This window comes from Plectropomus leopardus, chromosome 13 (assembly GCF_026936395.1).
Source record: "Plectropomus leopardus strain MGB_pleo_1.0 chromosome 13, ASM2693639v1, whole genome shotgun sequence".
NCBI classification, from domain to species: Eukaryota; Metazoa; Chordata; class Actinopteri; order Perciformes; family Serranidae; genus Plectropomus; species Plectropomus leopardus.
This window is the reverse complement of record NC_142188.1, coordinates 34,143,582-34,163,680: the sequence shown is the minus strand read 5'-3', so window position 1 is coordinate 34,163,680 and position 20,099 is coordinate 34,143,582. Positions and strand designations below refer to the sequence as shown.

Below are 20,099 nucleotides of genomic sequence, written 5' to 3'. Positions count from 1 at the left end.
GATGTGAATGCCCATTGTACGCATTCTCATTGCATTAATAAGCCTGATGTTAGCGGGTGTTGGTGGTTTTTTTGTGCAGTGGGAATGAAGCTTGTGTCTCATCTCAGGTCATCATCTTGCTGCTTTGCAGTTAGATAATGCTCCATGTTGTTATGTTTAGGCAACAAAAGCACACAGCAACCAGCACCAAGACGTCTACAAACACAATCAAGCACATGCTGGCAAGGATGGTTACGATTAAGGGAAGGAGGCACATAATAAGGTGTAGAAATTAAACATCACCTTCAGGGTGCCCATGTGCTCCTTTTCTATGCTTGTTGAGTGACAGATAAAATGTCTTTTTCAATTTTCAGTTAAGGGCATTCAAGAACATCGTTGTCTGTATGATTCATTTCATACCCAAAATAGACAAATGCATAACAAATGCTAAAACAAATAGAATGCAGTACACAGAGACCCATTACACTGCAAGACACTCACATAAACACACACTTACACGCACACACACACACACACACACATCGATTGTAGATAATATGGCACCAAAAAAACATGTGGGAGAGGAGCAGGGAAGGAATGGCATAGAAGTTGGATAATCGTTTTTAAATGAATAACCACAGTCACATTAATGATTTAAAAAAATGACTGAACTGATAAATGGATTTAACCATTTAAAAACAAACACACATACATGACTGTCCCATTTTGCCTGAACATGTCATTGGGTGTCGTTCCGACATGCTTGAAGGGCCAAAGTTTCTAAATTATTTTACTTAACAACATATTTTCTTCATAGAAATATAGCAGAAAGCTTACCATTTTTATTAAAGAATCACTTGAGGTACTTTGCAGAGTTTTAGGTGATTTTCCTGGTAATCTACCTAAAAGTGTCCCGAATTATATGACTTCAACCTATATTGGCAAACTGATATATGAACCAAGAAACAGTTTACATGTTTTCTTTACATGACATGTAATGTGGAGTTCTTGTGTGCTATTGTATCAAATAAACACTCCGAGAGGGAGAGAGAGAGAGAGAGAGAGAGAGAGAGAGAGAGAGAGAGAGACAGAGAGAGACCATTTTCAAACTGAAAAACAGGCAGCGAGACCTTTACAAATCAACTTGCTGATCCAACAGCAGCTTCTCCTGGAGGACCAGACACAAACCTATTCTGTGGAGTGAGGTGAAGCGGTCACAGTATGTGCTCCTCACCGCCACACCACAAAGAATCAATATTCCACCGGAGGGGAGATGTGTGTTGGTCCCTGATGTTCACTCACAGAGCAAAACTACAGTGAGCGAAGAGAGAGCACAGGCTGTAGTCTGGAAAAAATACAGAGGCATAGGAAGTTCTAACGATTACCTCAGAGAATAGATAGGAGACAATAACACAAGGAGGAAATAGAAGTGGAAATATTTTGAGAAGCATACATGGCTCTATGAGACAAAGGTGTGTACAAACTGCTTTTATTTGAAACCAATATTTCAGGAATTATTGCTTGCCTACTCCTTTCCTTCTTTTCTTGTTTTTCTTTACAAAAAAGAATGCAAACATCTCCCAGATATGTTAAATATTGCTTGATACAGAATAATAAGTACATGTGACCTTTGGATTATTAAAATGGGATGTCATGTAATTTTATTTGAGAAATTAACCAATATAATTTGAGTTAATATAACTATGGTTTTTCATCAAATACAGCTGAAATAAAATAATTACATTATCTAAATGTGATACATGCAAAACAAACACGAGAATGATAATAATTAATTGCATTATGTTACACATTATGCAATTTTCACACAGCTTTCTTATAGATAGATCGATAGACAGTTAGACAGACAGATAGATAGATAGATAGATAGATAGATAGATAGATAGATAGATAGATAGATAGATAGATAGATAGATAGATAGATAGATAGATAGATAGGTCCATTTACCATTCTCTATAGTACCGTAGCGGAATTACAAGAGGCAACAGTCCTGACACAAATTGTTTTAGGATTAACATCACCAAAAATCCTGTAACAAGCATTTTTTTCATGTCTTACTGCAACATCAATTAGTATTTCATGTCAACGTGATGGTCAAATATTCTTTAACTGAAATTAAGCTACAAAAGGGAATTTTGCTTGTTAAATCTAACATGTACATGCTGATGTATGTTTCCTATCCACAGGGGTCAGCTCAGCTGATCTGTGTCCATAAATCAGATAGTTGCAGAAGGTACCTGGTTATAATTTGAGGAAGTACAGTGTATTTGCATTTCATTATTGCTCACTGATATGGTAGTTCATTGTCTCAGAGGAGGTCGACTAAATGAAAGTGAGGAATGTGATAAATATAATTAGGACTGAAGCAGAAAACATCTTCATGGTAATTACTGTTGAAAATACAGAGTGGCAGAGTTTGTTCCTGGTAGAGGATTAATAAAAATTAGAACTGGCTGATACAAGCTTTTCAAAGTTATTAACTAAACAAAGTGACTTTTGGTGATACTTTTTATGAGTTATTTGCACGACCCTATTAAAGTGGGATGCATCTCAAGAGTTAATTGCGAGCACTGATTTAGGTTCCATAGATGTGAAGATAAGATTAAAAGAAATACATCTTTTTGCCTCATTGATGCTGGTGTTTTCATGCAGCCATGGTCAAGAAGAAAACTCCTTGAAGGTCAAAACAGTAAGGTTTGCCAGGGAACATGTGTGACAGGTTGTTGTGTGACAGAACAGAGTAATTCATCTCAGAATAATTCATCTCTAGGTGAAATTTTGGATTTAAACGAGGTTCATTTTATCCTTCTTTATTACAGTTAATACCTCCTGTTCATTAGTCACCTCTTAGTCACCGTAAGTCACCTGTAATATTAGTTATCTTTAAGATATACAGCTAACAAAACACATAGACGAACACAGATAAGAGAGTGGTTTGATTGCTCTGTGATCTGTTGGTAATGCCTCGGAGCTCCGGTAGAGGGAATCGCGCTCTACTTCCTCATTCAATACAGAAGAGTGAGCGCAAGACCTGCATCGTGTGGTTTTCCTCATTTCTCTCTTACTATTGTCCCCCTTATGTAAGGTAATTACCGTACACAAAGCACTGTAAACTCGAGAACATACGTTATCAACGCTTTTATATGTGTTATTGTGATGCTGTCTGTAAGAAAAGTTATGTTTTATAGAGTTACTGTTAACAGAGTTTCCTGCTAATTTTCGTCAAATGTAAGCTAGCTCCTGGAGACCACATGGCGGCGCGGCCGTATTAGACTGTGGACTTCAACAACTTCACCGTTTAAGCTACTTACTGTTATGTGTTTACTTGCTCTGCTGTAATGTAATAGAGTTTATAAGATTTGATATAACATTTGATAAGTTAGTGGGTTAAAAACACATTTCATAAGTCACTTAAGACACATAATAAGTTAAAGGTGATTTAAATAATTAAGAATAAGTTAAAAACATTTCATGGTACATTGGCTATATAATAATTTAGTTAAAAAGACATTTTGAATAATTTAAAGAATGTTAAAAAGTGTTAAAGGGATGTGTTTGCAAGAATATGCCGTCCTGATATTGAGTGTGTTGAATGTGATTGCCTGAAGATAAATGAGTTTTGTTTTAATAATATGAAACAACAATTCAATCCAGAAGAGTGAGCGCAAGAGCTGCATCGTGTGGTTTTCCTCATTTCTCTCTTACTATTATCCCCCTTATTTAAGGGCACAACACATGCAGAACACCCCAAAAGCTGAAATATTTCACAAAGCTGTGCTCCGTCTCTCACTCATGACAAACTGTCACATTTTTGTTTTCCTGTGATCTCCAGGCCAGCTTGGCCAAATTTACAGGACAAGGTTTATGTTTGCTCAGTGGTGGAAGAACAATTTGGATACTTTGATTAAGTAAAAGTAAAATACCAATACATCTATGTAAAAAGTCAGTAGCTTTGAACTGCTGACTGGAGGAGCTGGGGATCAAACCACCAACCCTCCAGTGACTGGACAATCTGCTCTACCTCTGAGCCACAGACACCCCATTTCAATCCAATCTTTGTTTTTTTGGTGGATAATATTGGATTTGACCCTTTTAGGTCTAAACATGACAAGGACCCCAAATACACACTGCTTTGGTGAGGGGTCATTACCAAAAATGTTGGGAAACACATGAATTCACATGTTTATGATAAGTTTTGATGTTAAATCTGTACTTCAGTATCTTGTTACCATAGCTGTTGGGTATATTTAATGCAGTAAAAAGTACAATATTCCCCTCTGACTCTTAAATGTAGTGGAGTAAAAGTATCAAAAGATATATGCATATGGAATTATACATATGGATATACTCAATACTATTCAAGTACCCAACATTACTTGAGTAACTGTACTTCCCGCTGTTGTTTTATTTTATTATTGCCTTGCAAATATCCATGGTCAGTTCACAGAGACACTTAGTATGTTTCCATGCGCAGTAAAGTGGACCTACGGTTACAGTTTGATAAGGCCATTTAACTGGACTACTGTCTTTGCCCCAGTATACAAGCACTGGAGGAGAAGTATTTCTGACTCCTCCACGGTAGGTGAATATATGCCCCCTTTCAGCTTTGCTATTGGACTTTCTTCTGGTTGACCTATTACATCACATACCAAACAAGTTAGCAAGCAGAAAACAGGTTGCATGTCCAACGGTGAAAATATGGATAACTTCGTTGTGGTACATTTCGTCATGTGTGGTCCTTGCTCTTGTATTGTTTTCTTATCTTCTTTTTCTTTCGTTTTTCCTGGCTTTCTTCTACAAATTTATGCTGTTTGACTTCCAGCTTAAAGCCCACCAAGAGGAGTATGGCACATGTGCAGAATGCCTAGGCCAGTTCAGGTCGAATTGAGGCTTATACGTGAAAGAGTAAATTGACCCTCAACCATATTATCAAGTTTTGTTAGTCCGACTTTGAGAAATTGGACTCAGTACGATTTCAGTCCAACTAACATGTTTACATGTATTTTAAAGGTCCAGTTTTAGTCGGACTAACACAACAATTTGACTTTTTCTAACATTATGTAAACGTACTGAGTAATGGTAGGAAACAGGAAAACAGGAAACAAACAGTGGTCTCTTGTTGCAGAGTCACACACAATCTGTTGATCAGACTACTTTGGCTCCTGACAGTTATTCACACTTGAACTTTGTTAAGGGTTCCGGTTCTCAAAGAAAGAACTGCAGTAAACTGATCTCTAACAATAAAAACTTAATGACAGATTTCACAGAGTTAACAGTGTTTCTCTACATTAGTCCAGTAGTAACCGTCATTCACACCATGACCTTCAACTCCCAGCAGGTGTGAGCAGCGACACAATGAAGCGTTCCCTGCAGCCAACAGCCAGAGGTGACACACCTGTTCACAGCATCAGGAGCACACCTTGTTTGGTTTGATCCAGAACAAAGCCTGCTTTTTATCAGCAGCAGTAATAGTTAACTTCCCCTAAACCACAAATTGCCATCTTTATATGTGTCTTTTGTCCGCTTAAACAATAGTGATACAACACAAGTTCATGGCAATCTTAAATTTGATGGTTGTTGGCCGGTTTTGAACTATGGACAGAGCCAGACTAATTGTTCCTGCCTGCCTACACTCTTTATGCTAAGCTAGGCTTTAGCTTTGTAGTGAAGTTAATTGAGTATCCCAGATTTTCCCCAATTTCACAAAATGTTTAATTTTTCCTGATATTACGAGCACCACAAACTCCATCCAAATTATATTAGGATGGAGGCAACTACCAGTTTGGATAGGTAGTAGTGGGGGTATGTAAGAAAATATATTTTGTGGATTGGTTAAGCACACCTGATTATAAATTTATGGTAATCATGGAATTGATGATGTTGGCTACAGTAGGTTCAGTTAAGTTTGCATTTCTTATACCACTATATGAGGCACCAGAAGCTGGACATTTCAGGATTTTTCCCATGATTTTTAACTATCCATCTTAAATTTCTGTTCTCCCTCTAGTGCAGGAGCATTGAAGTGACAGGAACAGTCCAACTAAATAATACTATGGATGCATTGGTTTGATTGTCAGTTTATATAACCTTCATTTAACCAGATAAAAACCCATTGGGATCATGATCTCTTTCACAAGGGTGACCTGGCCAAGAGGTCGGCAGCACATGTCATAAACAGTAATATACAAGAGACAGTACAGTTATTTTCAGGGCAGATGTTTTAAAAGGTGAAGAGGCCCGCTGAGATTCTTACGCACATGGGCCAGATAGTTATGCTACACCCTTGCTCAAATGTTACTCCTGACTTTGGTTGATGGGAGGTTTTTACTGCAGTTGGCTTTTTATAGCATGCAGTTTATTAGTTTATGTATCCATAGTAAAAATCTACCTCCCACCAATTCTTACTCTTATTTGCAGTATTTTTTTATTTTATTTTATTACTATTATTTTTTAAAAACCAAGTCAAGAAATGTCTACTTAATCAAACGAGCTGAGCTTCTCCAATCTTTTTATGTTTCCACTGGCAAATGAAAATATGTTCCTCCCTTGGCACAAGTTACCTGAATGGAATCAGGTGCCAAAAATAGTCCTCAACTAATACTTTCTTTGTCCTCTCCTGTTTGAGTAATGTTTTCCTAAAACTACAGTATCAGGCAATTCATGGACTTTTTGGTTTCCCACATGTAAAAATAGAAAGCAGTTAGTGTGTCTGCCTGTGTACCTGCAGGACAGACTCACTAATAGAACTACAATGTGTGTACGTGGCTTGCATGTTGGAGTCCATTGTAAGGATGATGGGGAGTTCTAAGGCAAACGGGAAATTACATGCAAGACAGTACAAGCTGGAGGGGCTGGGGAAGAGGACAGAAAAGCTCAGTAGGTTGGGTCTGCGCTGCGACGGCTTACTGTAGGAATGTTAATCCTCCTAATGTATTACAGTTGGAGGAAGAGCAGGACAACAGGCTGAACTGGGCCCTCAGGGCACCGAGAGGAGGAGGAGGAGGAGGAGGAGGACAGAAAATTTTTTTTTAGGACATGGCAGGAGTGAAGGTGAATAGGAGAGAGATGGAGAAAAGAAGAAGTACACAATCAAAACAATAGAGAGTGTGGTTGTTGATTGTTGTTTGTCTGTGTGTGTGTGTGTGTGTGTGTGTGTGTGTGTGTGTGTGTGTGTGTGTGTGTGTGTGTGTGTGTGTGTGTGTGTGTGTGTTTGGTTGTGTGTTTTCAGCCTCCTGGCATATGGATCATACATTTCTCCAATTCCCTCTGACAGCACTGAGCTTAAGAACCTTTTGGAGGACAGTAGGTCCTGTTTCAGTGGAGTCTACATGAGTCCTTCAGGTTCACAGCCACACACATCAAACACTGTCTCACGCTGACTCTGCATTAGCTTCAAACAGAGGCATCCATTGGTTTTGTTGGTATCATACTAATGCAAGGTATTTAATCATTTCTGGACAAAAATGGATAAAAATGATACACCGGCCTTAAATAAACACACTACCCAGTAAGCAATTTTTGGTTTTAAAAACGTTCTAAGAATGGTTTCTTTTATTTCCCAGAATGCTTTTAGAGTGAGGTTCACATTCTCTCTAAACATCAAAAATTGTTAACAATGTTGTTGTTTTTTTATTTACTTATGTACTTTTTTTACACATCACATTACATTTTCATTTAAAAAAAGCTCTGTAGTATCAAGTCAAGTCAAGTCTGCTCCAATATTATCAGTGTCCAGCTGACTGTCTTGAGCTCCCTCTGGAAGAGACGACTTGTCCAGAAGGATAAGGGAATTATTAGTTAGTCTGACCATGTTCTCTCTTGTGAATTCTCTTTGATGCCCTCTGGATGGCACAATCTTGCCCCTCTAAGGAAAATTAACAGATATTTGAAATTTTTTTATTCCCTCCGCCATCAGATTTTTAAATGCTGCTGACAGCAGTAACTGATGGTCATAAGGGTCAGTGTGGGGAATCTGGTGAGCAGCACGGTTTATGTATTTATTTATTTATTTATTTATTTTATTCTTGTCACTGTATGTGTAGAGTCGTTTTATGGCTGGGTATTTTGGCCCATGTAGTGATCTTTGTGTTGTTGCTGCGATGTTCAGTTTGTCCATCTGTTAATCTGTCGCACCGACATGGCTATGTTTGACTGCTGCTGTTGACTGTGTGTGTTTATACTGTCTTCACTGTTTTATGCAATGGTCGACTGTAAACAGATTTTCCCCTCTGGAATAAATAAAGTTGTCTCTATCTCTGTCTAAGTCAAGTCAATTTTATTTATAATGCCCATTATCACAAATCACAGTTTGCCTCAGAGGGTTTTATAGCATACAACATCCCTCTGTCCTTAGACTCTCACATCGACTAAGGAAAACCCCCCAAAAAACCCTATAACAGGGGGAAAAAAATGGTAGAAACCTCAGGAAGAGCAACTGAGGAGGGATCCCTCTTCCCTCTATCAATCCGATAGACATGCAATAGATGTTGTAAAAAACAATTAAATTACAGTAATGACATAAAGGAAAGAGAAAGAGAGAGAGCGAGAGAGTCCTCAATAATATGTTCTGAATGTTGCTTTGAACATGTTCTGTCTTTGTTCTCATGTAACATTCTGGGAATGTTTCATAAAAGAACACTGCATGTTGCATTTCAAACATTAGATCTTAGTCAGCATTTAACCTTACAGGAACATTATTTGAAATAGTAAACATCCTTAAAATGAAAATTGGATTAAAATGTTTTATTACATTATTACAACTTGTAGGTAATGTTTGCCAATGCTGTGGGAATGTTCCCCGCTAGCTTGTAACAAGATACTGTTTTGTAGGTAGGATTTGATGCTAAGTATTGGAATATAGAATATTGCCAGCTCTATCCTTTAATTTTTCATTGCATCTTGTTAAATCTAAATTAGTTAACAACAGTTTGTCTCTCTCTTTGTCATCTTCATTGAATGTTATTAATCCCACAAATTAAATCTGTTTGCATACACCATAGCATATTCTAATTTAGGTGATCTGAAATCAAAATGGTATGAAAAAGGACAGAGCTGAAACACGCAGGCACACACGCAGGCACACGTGCTTGCGCGCGCGCACACACACACACACACACACACACAGAGTGAGCATGCCACCAGCTGTAGCTGCAGCTCTTGTCTGAAACCTCTCCCAGACACCTCTAATTGGCCGATATTTATCCAGGAGCCCAGGAGAGCAGAGTGCACGCAGGGCTGTTTTCACATGGGATTAACCCGGGTCCAAATCCCAACACACTTCACAGAGAAAACCTCAACACTCTCATGCATCATCTGGCAAAGATCGACCCCCGCCGGCCTGTTTACACAATCTGACTACTGTGATTCTGCTCTTGGTTTCTGAGCTGCAGCTCTGATGACATGATGCACAAGTTACTTTAAAAATAAATGATAGCACATTACCTTCACTACAAATATCATGATGGGCTTTTGTCCTTCAAAAGACTCCCTAAAATAGACACACAGACTAAAAGTTGAAACATTTATTGGGAAAGTATTTAAAAAATGATCTGAATGTACCGGCAATCTGAAAACAGATTTACTATTACTACTACTACTACTATTACTACACAAATTAAAGCTATAACTATAATACACTGACTTTGACAAAATTATGTTGACTCAAGGTATATTTCCTAGCTTATTCCAAGGCTTTCAGCTGTATCCCATGCTCTTTATGGGCTGGTGTGTGCTGAATTAGCATGCAGATTACAAAGTTGTTACTTTGTCACCTAAATATAGACCATTCTGTACATGGAATAAACACATGGACATGGACTGTCCTTACTAGAAGGAGACATCTTGGCTCTCCAAGGACATAGAAACAAAGGAAAAGACTACTTAGCTTTAAATGAAACCCTTCATATAGAAAATGTAGATATTGTTGGAATAACATACATATGCCTTGTATTTCTAAATTTACACTATCTGTTGCCCGAGAATGGAAACAAAAGTTCCAACAATACACAGAAAATTCTAAAATGTCAACATGGAACATGAACAGTCAAGGTTTTGTACTTGAAAAATCCATAAACATGCAATATTAACATGTACTTGTGTCAACCAATAACTCACTCAAAACTGTAGTGTTTTCTTACATATGTTTTGTATCCTTTTGTCATACTCTCACCACATTTAAAACTAGTTTGCAGTTGGGACACAGTTGTGTGAACGCTGGTCTCCATATTAGATAACAGCACAGTCCACAACATCAGCATTCATTCTGTGCTTGCTCAAAGAAATCCTTTCAAAAAATATTTTGAGCATTTGAAAAAATACTAAACGTAACACTCTGCAGTAACGTGTTGAACATACAGTATATTAGGCACTTTTAGTGAAAGTAGTGTGATGCTGACAAACTGAAGGATTCTGCTACATGATGAATAAGTCACTATTCTTAAGTGGTGATGCTGTAAAAAAGCGCAATACGAGATAACATTCTGCATGGGTTGTCATCATGAATAAAGACTAATGAAGTCTACACTTTAAACATGACAGAGGGAGCAGGAAGCTGGGCTATTAAACTGAGCAGCAGGGTCCAGTGAGAAAAGGGGAGACAGCGCTACTTTTACTTGCTCTATAATGCCATCTATTGGACATATACAGAATGTCCAAAAAACAGCAGAGAAACAAATTCTTGACTCTTGATTCAATACAACCATTTAGTGAAACACTGAAGTACCTATATCTGGCATTAATACGCAATAAAAGAACATGGCTTATGTATAAATATATATATATATATATATACACATACATATATATACATACATATATATATATATATATATATATATGATCAAACTAGAACACACACACACACACACACACACGCACACACACCAAACAAAGTCAAACTAACAAAAGCAGCCTACCTGTTTCCCTCTGTTCTACCATCTCATAACCCTTCAATGTATTGTTTACAAAAACATGTTTGATTTGACTGTAATACAATGATATTTTACATTAGCCCTCACTGTTTCTTAAACATTTGTTCTCAAATTATGTCAACTTTCTTTCATTTGAAACAACTTTTGGATATTATCAAGTGGTAGATGATTTGCAGCTCTGTTCATGATTTGAAACTGTTTTGAAACCAGCCAGATCTTTGAATTTAAGTGCTTAGAAATTGATAAAGAGTGGGTCTGTTGGTTCCCTGTAAATGGTTTTGTTTTCAGTTCTCATGGCTCTTCTTTGAGTAGTAGGTGAGTAGAAGTGAATGCTGGTGATATCAGGTACAGGTTAATCTGAGGCTCACAGTGTGCTGTGTTAAACACATTATTCCAGCAGCTGCTCATACAGAGTGGACCTGTGATTATGAAATCCTGTTGACTAAAGATATCTAAATGGGGCAATGCGTTTCTCAAGATCAACACATATTCAAACACATCTGTTCAAATTCTCTTCTGCATCAAGTTTGTATGAAGTACACATTGGACTATGAGGTTACCTGTTCTTGACCTCTTGCATCCAGGTCTGTCTTTCACCTGTGCGTTTCCCACCCCTACTTGTGTAAAAAGCCTTCAGGCTGGTGTATTTAAACCAGAGCACAGTTGGTTCACTGCCTTCGTGTCTGGTCTCAAGGTAAGTTTAAAACATGATCCTGTTTATTTCTGTGTTTCTCTAAAACTAACATTTCCCATGGGACTTTGTCCGCAGATGTCACAGATATGGAGTCTGCTCTGCCTCCTCATTGGCACATCATATGGTGGGTTGACTTGAATTCTCACTTTGACTGAAAAGGCATATTAAGTAAGCAGTAGAGTTAACGTGATACGTTGTGGTTGTTGTTTGATTTCAAGCTGCTCGTGATTTTCTGCATTTAAAACGTAGAACAGGTTTCCTCTTTGTTTTTCTTTAAGTAGCTTTAACTCTTTAACACCTGAATCAACATCAGTTTTCTTCATTAGCATTTAAACCTCTGAAACCCGAGAAAATGTAGTTTAATTTATTTCATAAACATGGGGATAAAAATAATGAGTAACTTGGCAGGAAAAGTCACACAAACTGTCCAAAAAATGGTTAAGGGGGATTATATGTATATATCTATATCTATATCTATATCTATATCTGTATCTATCTATCTATCTATCTCTCTCTCTCTCTCTCTCTCTCTCTCTCTCTCTCTATATATATATATATATATATATATATATACATATATATATATATATAAATAGAAAAATTAATAAAGAAAAGTAATATATGTTTTTTTTATCGCTGTCTTAAGTTTATTTTATTTTATTTTCTAATGCATTTTTTTTTTTTTGGTTGTTAGTTTGATCGTATTTTGCTCATGTTTAGGTAACTTTGCTTGAAAATTTGTTGTCTATGTTTTTGAAAGAAATCAAAACAATTTGCTGACCTAAAAAGAGTCCATGCCCTTTATGGCAAATACTCTAAAACTGTCTTTTGCATTTTTAGTACATTTCTTGTAGAAAGCTTCAGATATGGACAGAATAGATATTTTTGGGGAGCTGGCTTCACTCTTGGCAGTACAAACCATATTGACCCCTCTCTCTGAGATAAGCCATTTGTAGCCTCTAGTTTAAGTTCAGAATTAATTCATCACCAAAAGGTCTGTACATAGTCAAATTCCAGTCTAGAAAGCTTGAACATGTTACAGATTGAAAAGATTAATACATGGTTTGATTTCAGGTTCCACTCTTTTCAAAGTATAAAGGAACATTTAACCCACAAAATGACCATTTGTAAAACCATGAGTTATGCCGTGTTATCTGGAATTCGTGAAGAAAACTTTATCTATCGTGCATGCCTCCAAAGAAAGCTGTTCACTTCTGCCTCTCTGAGAACTATTTTTCTCGGCTTTTCACACTTTTTTTACTATCCTTTTTTTAATCATATATTTTCAAGTACTTTGTGAAGCACTTTGTAACCTTTAGTGGTAAAAAATATGTTGTTATGATTATAATTATGATACATTTACAAACTTGCATTTCTCCAGCAGAGTTTTTGACATGTGTATGATGACTTGAGGGGAACACTTCTGGATAATCCTTTGAAAAGCTCAAAAACCATAAAGAACTCTTTTGAGACAAAGAGACAGCTAAGATTTGTCCCCCGGTTCGCTGTAAACACTAACTTATCAATTACACTGTTTAGAGGAAGAAAAATTATTTTACCTCAGCTTGAACTGTTTGCATACAGCACAGCTCTCTCATAGATAACTGAGGCTCCTACCTGCCTGTCAGAAACCTTAGACAGTCTGGATCAGGGTTGAGTCATACAGAGATCAAAAGATGTGAAGGGAGGCCGGTGGCTGCCACCGCTGCAACTAACAAATTTCACAAATCCATCAAAAACATCAGACACACACAGCTGCTCATTCACTTTTGAGTTAAACCTCATGGCTCATTCTAACCACTGATGCTGTTTGGATGTATGTGTTTATCAGGCTAGTGAAATATCCCAGCATCTATTTTATTTACTTGCATTTAGCAAACTGCCGATGGTCCGATCTCATACCGCCCATCGAGAAAACTTTGCAAAAATTGTAAGTGCGACCATTCTGGGCTTCTTCGTTCACAACATTTTTCTGATACAGATCATAAAAAAAATGAGCATTGTTCTTCTCTTGACTCCTTCTCTGGTCCCATCTCGTCTCATCAACAACAACAAAACATACTTTTGTTTTTATTATTTAAAAGTAGATTTTTAGCTCATCAACTTCTCTGACATCTTTGATACCAAAAAGGTTGTTGACAAACCTTTTTGTTATAGTTTTCATTGTTGAAATTAGTAAACCGCTGTGGTCCCGAACCCATCAGTAAGTCAATATGTTTGCTGTTTTCTGTGGTGGCATGTGTGAAATGCAAAGCTTTCTTCACAAATTTAAGGCACAGCATGAATAATTGATAGTGAGTAAAATATCTTGGTGAAGTTTCCCTTAAAAGTGTATCTACAATTTCTTTTGAAAAGGGCCAAAATGAAAATTGTATCAAGAAAAAAATTAACTAAGCAACTAACTAACTAACTAAGTAAAATTACACACACACACACACACACACACACACACATATATGTGCTCTATATGTAAGACTGAGGGTTAATCTCATTGGTGTATTTTTTTATATTCACAGCGGCTGAGATCTGTTTTGATGAGCTGGGCTGCTACAATAACCTTCCTCCCTGGGGGGGCACTAATCAGAGACCAGCCACCACCCTGCCCTGGCACCCTGACGAGATGGGCACCCGCTTCCTCCTCTTCACCCAGAAGAACCGTTACTACCAGGCAAGGAAAGGGCTTAGTTTTACATTTTGCTCGTTGTGCTTTATTCCAGATGTGAAAATGTGTGTATCCACTGAAAGGATACCAGAACAGCAATTTAAAGGTTTACATTTGTTCGGGTCTATCTTAAAATATGAATCACATGCCCATATGTACATTAACCCATTAATGTCCACAGTGGAAGTTCAAAATTTCCTTCACATCATTTGAAGTACTAGCTGACCTTAGAACATATCAGTTGGGATCTTTCAAAACGGTCAAAGTATGAGGCTACAGTGCCCGTTTTTTGTAACATACTTTTTTTAGTATTTAGTCACAAGGGGTTTCTCGTTTTTTGATTTTCCATGAAAACACACCCAAAAGAATAGGTTAGGAGTATCAGATTAATTTTTCTTGCTCCAATGTGACATTGTGCACGGTATAGAGGCATTTTATAATGTATTTCTAGGGGGTTATAAATGGGAATAAAATATCTGTGTAGACTCTCAATCTTGCACCTATACTTCATATCACTCACTCACAAACACACACACACACACACACACACACACACACACACACACACTAAGAATGAAACACAAAGTTGGACCCTTGTTGACAAACATCTTTGGTCTTTGAAATGCAGCAGCAGGTGCATCAAACAAATCAGGTTTGTTCCAGTTCTGTTGGCCTCGGTCAGTCTTGACGAGAGGCACATGCAGAAAGGTTCTGTAAGATACATTAGATATGACAAATTTTCCAAAAAGATTCAGTTTTTGAGCTGATTAACATGTTCACAGTTGTTAACAGTGTTAACAGTTAATGCAGCTGCATTTCAAATATCAAAGATGTTTGTCAACAAGTGTCTGACTTTGGGTTTCATTCTTTTTATGTGTCTGTGTGTGTGTGTGTGTGTGTGTGTGTGAGAGAGAGAGAGAGAGAAAGAGAGAGTGAGTGAATGGCGTTAAGTAAGGGTGGAAGATTAAACAAATATTTTATTCCCATTTAAAACCCCATACAAATACAATATAAGATGCCTCTATACTGTGCACAATGTCAGACTGAACTATCATTAATTCATTTTCATTTTTCTTTTTAAATCTGTATTATAACAGTCTGGACAATGTGTGTATGAGATTTTTTTAAGATCTGATACTCCTAACCTATTGTTTTGGATGTGTTTTCAAACAAAGGTCAGTAGTTCCCATGTACTGTATTCTTATGGGGTAGTAAACCCCAGAGGAATCCATGGAAATCCATGGTCATAGAACCATATTTCTCATGATTTCTCCCTAACAACACATTGGAAAATCTATTTTTTAATTTATTCTTACTTCAGTCTATCTGGTTATTAAGTGCACAATTTTTTTTTGAACAAGCGAACCTTTATTTCCACCAGGGTTTATAGGAAAAGTGATAAAACAACTAACCCTATGTGACTAACTACTAAAAACAGTTTTTTACAGAAATGTCTGTATCTTAAAACCTATAAGGACTTGTATCACATTTTTGGTACAATTGGACTCAGAACAACTTGAATTTCAATGATTTGCTATTTGGTCCTGTGTATGTATAAAACAAAGCATATAAAATTAGAGCTGTATTTATTTTTATGATTTTTCATTAATTAAGGCATGATAAATTTCAGATTGAAAATTTTGATTTTGACATGTGTAGCCACTTGTCTTGACACTTCAAACAGAAAAATTCATGTTTCTATCTCTAACAGAAAAATATCTATAGGGCTTTTACTTAATATACTAAATATAGTATAAGGACATTCATGGGTTAAAGTGTTATTGGTTGCTGAAATTTGTCCATATTGGCTGCAAAGACTTCCCTACTAAAGTGATGTCAACACAAGTGATGGGAAACAAAATTAGTCCACATTCTGTACAAAAATGCATTCCTATCAAAAAGTCAATATGAGAGCAGTCTGAGTTAGAACAGTCAAGTAGGTTTCATTCACAGGTATAATCCTTTCAGATGTAAATGTCTTCTTGGTGCAGTGTGTCCTTGATGAGCTGTAGCAGGGGGACAGTGACAAAAAGAGGGACTTCTAAAAACATCCCAATTTAGGACGACTTAAGCCTGCTCGGGCTTCAGATCAACTATAGATTTTTTTTTGTTCAAATCAAAGCTCTGCATTTTCAGTTTGTTACCATTGTGGACATAAGGAACAATTTCAACAACAGATAATGCTTTAAATATAACAAATGTGCAGCTGTGGCTCAGAGGTAGAGCAGGTCATTCTCTAATCAGAAGATCAACAGGGAAAAATACTGAACCCCAAAATGCTCCTGATGGCTGTTTCATTGGTGTGGAAATGTATATGACTGGTTATTGCAGATGGCAGCTTGTACAGTAGCTTTGGCCATCAGTGTGTGAATGTGTGTGTGAATGGATGATTGTAACATGCAGTGTGCTTTGAATGGACAGAAATCTAGAAAGACACAATACAAGTACAGTCCATTTACCATCCATTTTAATGTACATATGGGCATGTGATTACTGTTTTAAGACAGAAAAAAAATGTAAAACTATCATTTGAACTCTCTGTATTCATCATGGTTCTTCTTTTAAAACTGTCAGGATATCAAGATGGACAAAACCATCCAGGCATCAAACTACAGTGGGAGGAGAAAGACTCGATTCATTATTCCTGGCTATCTGAAGAAAGGAGATGAGGACTGGCCACAGGAGATGTGTCGGGTAAGAAGGCATAAGTTGAAAAATGTCTTTATCAATGTTCTCTGAAAAAACACTCAACGTGAAGAAGTCATCTTATGACAGTTTGAGGCTTCATAAAAAAATGAGCTGTGTGTTACTGAAAGTTGTAACTCTGAGTTGGGCTCTGGCCTTCAGAGCCAAAATAAAAAATTGAAACAAGCAACCCAATTACCAAAACAAATACATTGTATGTTTCTGCCAACCAGGATAATGTGACATTTGTAGCATAATGTAATGGGTGTATGGAGGACCCAGATGCAGTACAGTACTGGCAGTTGGTAATAACTTTTATTTAAACCAACACTAATGGAAAACAGGACACAGACTGAGAGTTCGTTCTTCGGGCTGTGAGCCCAAGCAATGTCTCTGGGAATCACACGAAGCGAAGACACGAAGCTCGTACCCACTGTGGCTGGTGTCGAGGAAACCCCGTAGCTCCGTGAGCCGACAACACGTGTGTGAGCGTTGTCGGGGATCGAGCGGAGGAGTGGTCGAGGGCAGGCAGGGGTTCAGTTACCGGGAAGTCCGTCCACAGAAACAACAGCACCAGCAGGGATCAGGCAGGAGAATCGTCAAAGCAGAGCAGAAAGGTCTTTACCAGGGAATCCGTCAGATATCCGGAATGCCGAAACTGAGCACGTGGTCGGGGACAGAAGGCAGGTAGGTTCACGAGGAGTCAGAACTCCTAGAACTCCTCGGACCCCATCGAAACAACGTCGTCGGCGTCATCCGAAGACGGGTCAACCCTCATCGGCGAGATGGGACCCCCCGTGCAGGACCCCAAACCAGACGGACCGGGAACTGGAGAAGGAGGAGGAGCAGAGACAGAAGACCCACCTTCAGGAGCGGCACGGGAGGGCTGATCAGGATGGTGACGGTGGAAGTCCCTAATCAGCTGGTCGTCGAGGATCTGCCGAGCCGGGACCCAGGACCGCTCCTCCGGGCCGTATCCCTCCCAGTCCACCAGGTATTGCAGACCTCGTCCCCGGCGACGAGAGCGAAGGAGGCGCCGAACGGTGTAAGCTGGGGCGCCCTCGATGAGACGAGGAGGAGGAGGAGGCCGGGTGGCGGGCTGCAGAGGGCTCTCCCTGACAGGCTTGAGCTTGGAGACGTGGAAGGTCGGTGGATGCGCATGGAGCGGGGCAGCTTGAGACGGACCGCGACCTCATTCACCACCTTCTCGACCGGGAAGGGACCAACAAACTTTGGAGCCAGCTTCCGGGACTCCACCCTCAGGGGAAGATCCTTGGTGGAGAGCCACACTTTCTGTCCCACCTGGTATGGAGGTGCCTGGGAGCGGCGGCGGTTGGCTGAGGAGGTGTAACGGGCGGCGGTTTTCAGGAGTGCAGACCGGGCTTGAGACCAGGTTCGGGGGCAGCGGCGGATGAAGTTCTCCACTGACGGGTAAGCAGTCTCTATTTCTTGGGCCGGGAACAGGGGAGGCTGGAAGCCGTACGCACACTGGAAAGGTGTGAGTCCGGTGGCAGAACTGACCAACGAGTTGTGGGCGTATTCCGCCCAAAGGAGCTGGGAGGACCAGGAAGTGGGTTGGCTGGATGCCATGCGGTGAAGAGTGGTCTCCATATGCTGGTTCATCCGCTCTGTCTGGCCGTTGGACTGGGGGTGGTATCCTGATGACAGGCTGGTGGACGCCCCCAGTAGGCGGCAGAACTCCTTCCAGAATGCAGACGTAAACTGAGGCCCTCGATCCGACACCACGTCAGTAGGCAGGCCGTGCAGACGGAAGACGTGGAGCAGCATCAGTTCTGCAGTCTCCTTGGCGGAGGGGAGCTTGGGCAGAGCAATGAAGTGGGCCATCTTGCTGAACCGGTCCACCACCGTCAGGATGGCAGTGTTGCCGTCTGACAGTGGCAGACCGGTGACAAAGTCCAAGGAGAGGTGTGACCAGGGGCGATGAGGGACCGGGAGGGGTTTCAGGAGGCCCGCAGGAGCTTGGTGAGGCATTTTACTCTGGTTGCAGACCGGGCAGGCATTAACAAAGTCTTTGGTGTCTTGGTCCAGAGTTGCCCACCAAAAGCGTCGCTGCAGGACCTCCCTGGTCCGAGCGACCCCTGGGTGACAGGTCAGACGGGATGCGTGGGCCCACTGCAGAACCTCAGACCTGAATTCTTGTGGCACAAACAGCCGGTTCTGTGGACAGGAACTGGGACCCGGCTGTTCCTCCAGCGCTGTCTTGATCCGCTCCTCCAATTCCCAGGTAAGGGCGGCCAGGAGACGGGAAGTTGGGAGAATGCTGTCAGAACGGGAAACCTCCTCATCCTCCCCCACCAGGAACTGCCGGGACAGCGCATCCGGTTTAATGTTCCGGGAACCAGGTCTGTAGGAGAGCATGAAGAGGAACCGGGCAAAGAGCAGGGCCCACCGGGCCTGGCGGGAATTCAGTCTTTTGGCTGACTTGATGTATTCAAGGTTCTTGTGGTCAGTCCAAACCAAGAACGGAACCTGGGTACCCTCCAGCCAGTGACGCCACTCCTCCAACGCCAGCTTCACCACCAGCAACTCCCGATTCCCAATGTCATAGTTCCGCTCGGCCGGGGATAGATGTCTTGAGAAGAAGGCACAGGGATGCAACTTCCCGTCGTCGGCCGAGCGTTGAGAAAGGACGGCCCCCACACCAACGTCTGAGGCGTCGACCTCCACCACCAACTGCTTCTCGGGGTCAGGGATGAGGAGGATAGGTGCCGAGCTGAAGCGTTTTTTCAGATGCAGGAAAGCTTCGTTTGCGGCCGGGGACCAGCGAAACGGGATCTTGGGTGAGGTGAGTGCAGAGAGAGGAGCTGCCACAGTGCTGTAGCCCCGGATGAATCTGCGATAGAAGTTCGCGAAGCCCAGGAAGCGCTGGAGTTGTTTACGTGAGTCAGGAACTGGCCAGGCGGAGACGGCAGAGACTTTGGCGGGATCCATCTCCATCCGGTTGTGCCCAATGATGTAACCCAGGAAGGAGACAGAGGCAGCGTGGAATTCACATTTCTCCGCCTTGACGAACAATGAATTCTGTAGCAGGCGTTGCAGGACTGTCTGGACATGATGGACATGGTCTTCTCGGGACTGGGAGAAAATCAAAATATCATCCAGGTAAACAAA

The 20,099-nt window shown here is 40.1% G+C and overlaps 1 protein-coding gene across 1 annotated transcript in view; it reads left to right on the top strand.

Annotated features, from left to right (window-relative positions):
• The first annotated feature begins 11,575 nt into the window (after positions 1–11,575).
• The window catches only part of LOC121954536 (inactive pancreatic lipase-related protein 1-like), a 31,045-nt gene continuing 22,521 nt past the window's right edge, over positions 11,576–20,099 (top strand). Inside the window, exons 1-4 of the mRNA XM_042502094.2 lie at positions 11,576–11,620; positions 11,696–11,744; positions 14,137–14,288; positions 16,857–16,976. Of these exons, the coding sequence (XP_042358028.2) occupies positions 11,696–11,744; positions 14,137–14,288; positions 16,857–16,976 (321 nt within the window). The 5' untranslated portion in view covers positions 11,576–11,620. The remainder of the gene's footprint in view (positions 11,621–11,695; positions 11,745–14,136; positions 14,289–16,856; positions 16,977–20,099) is intronic.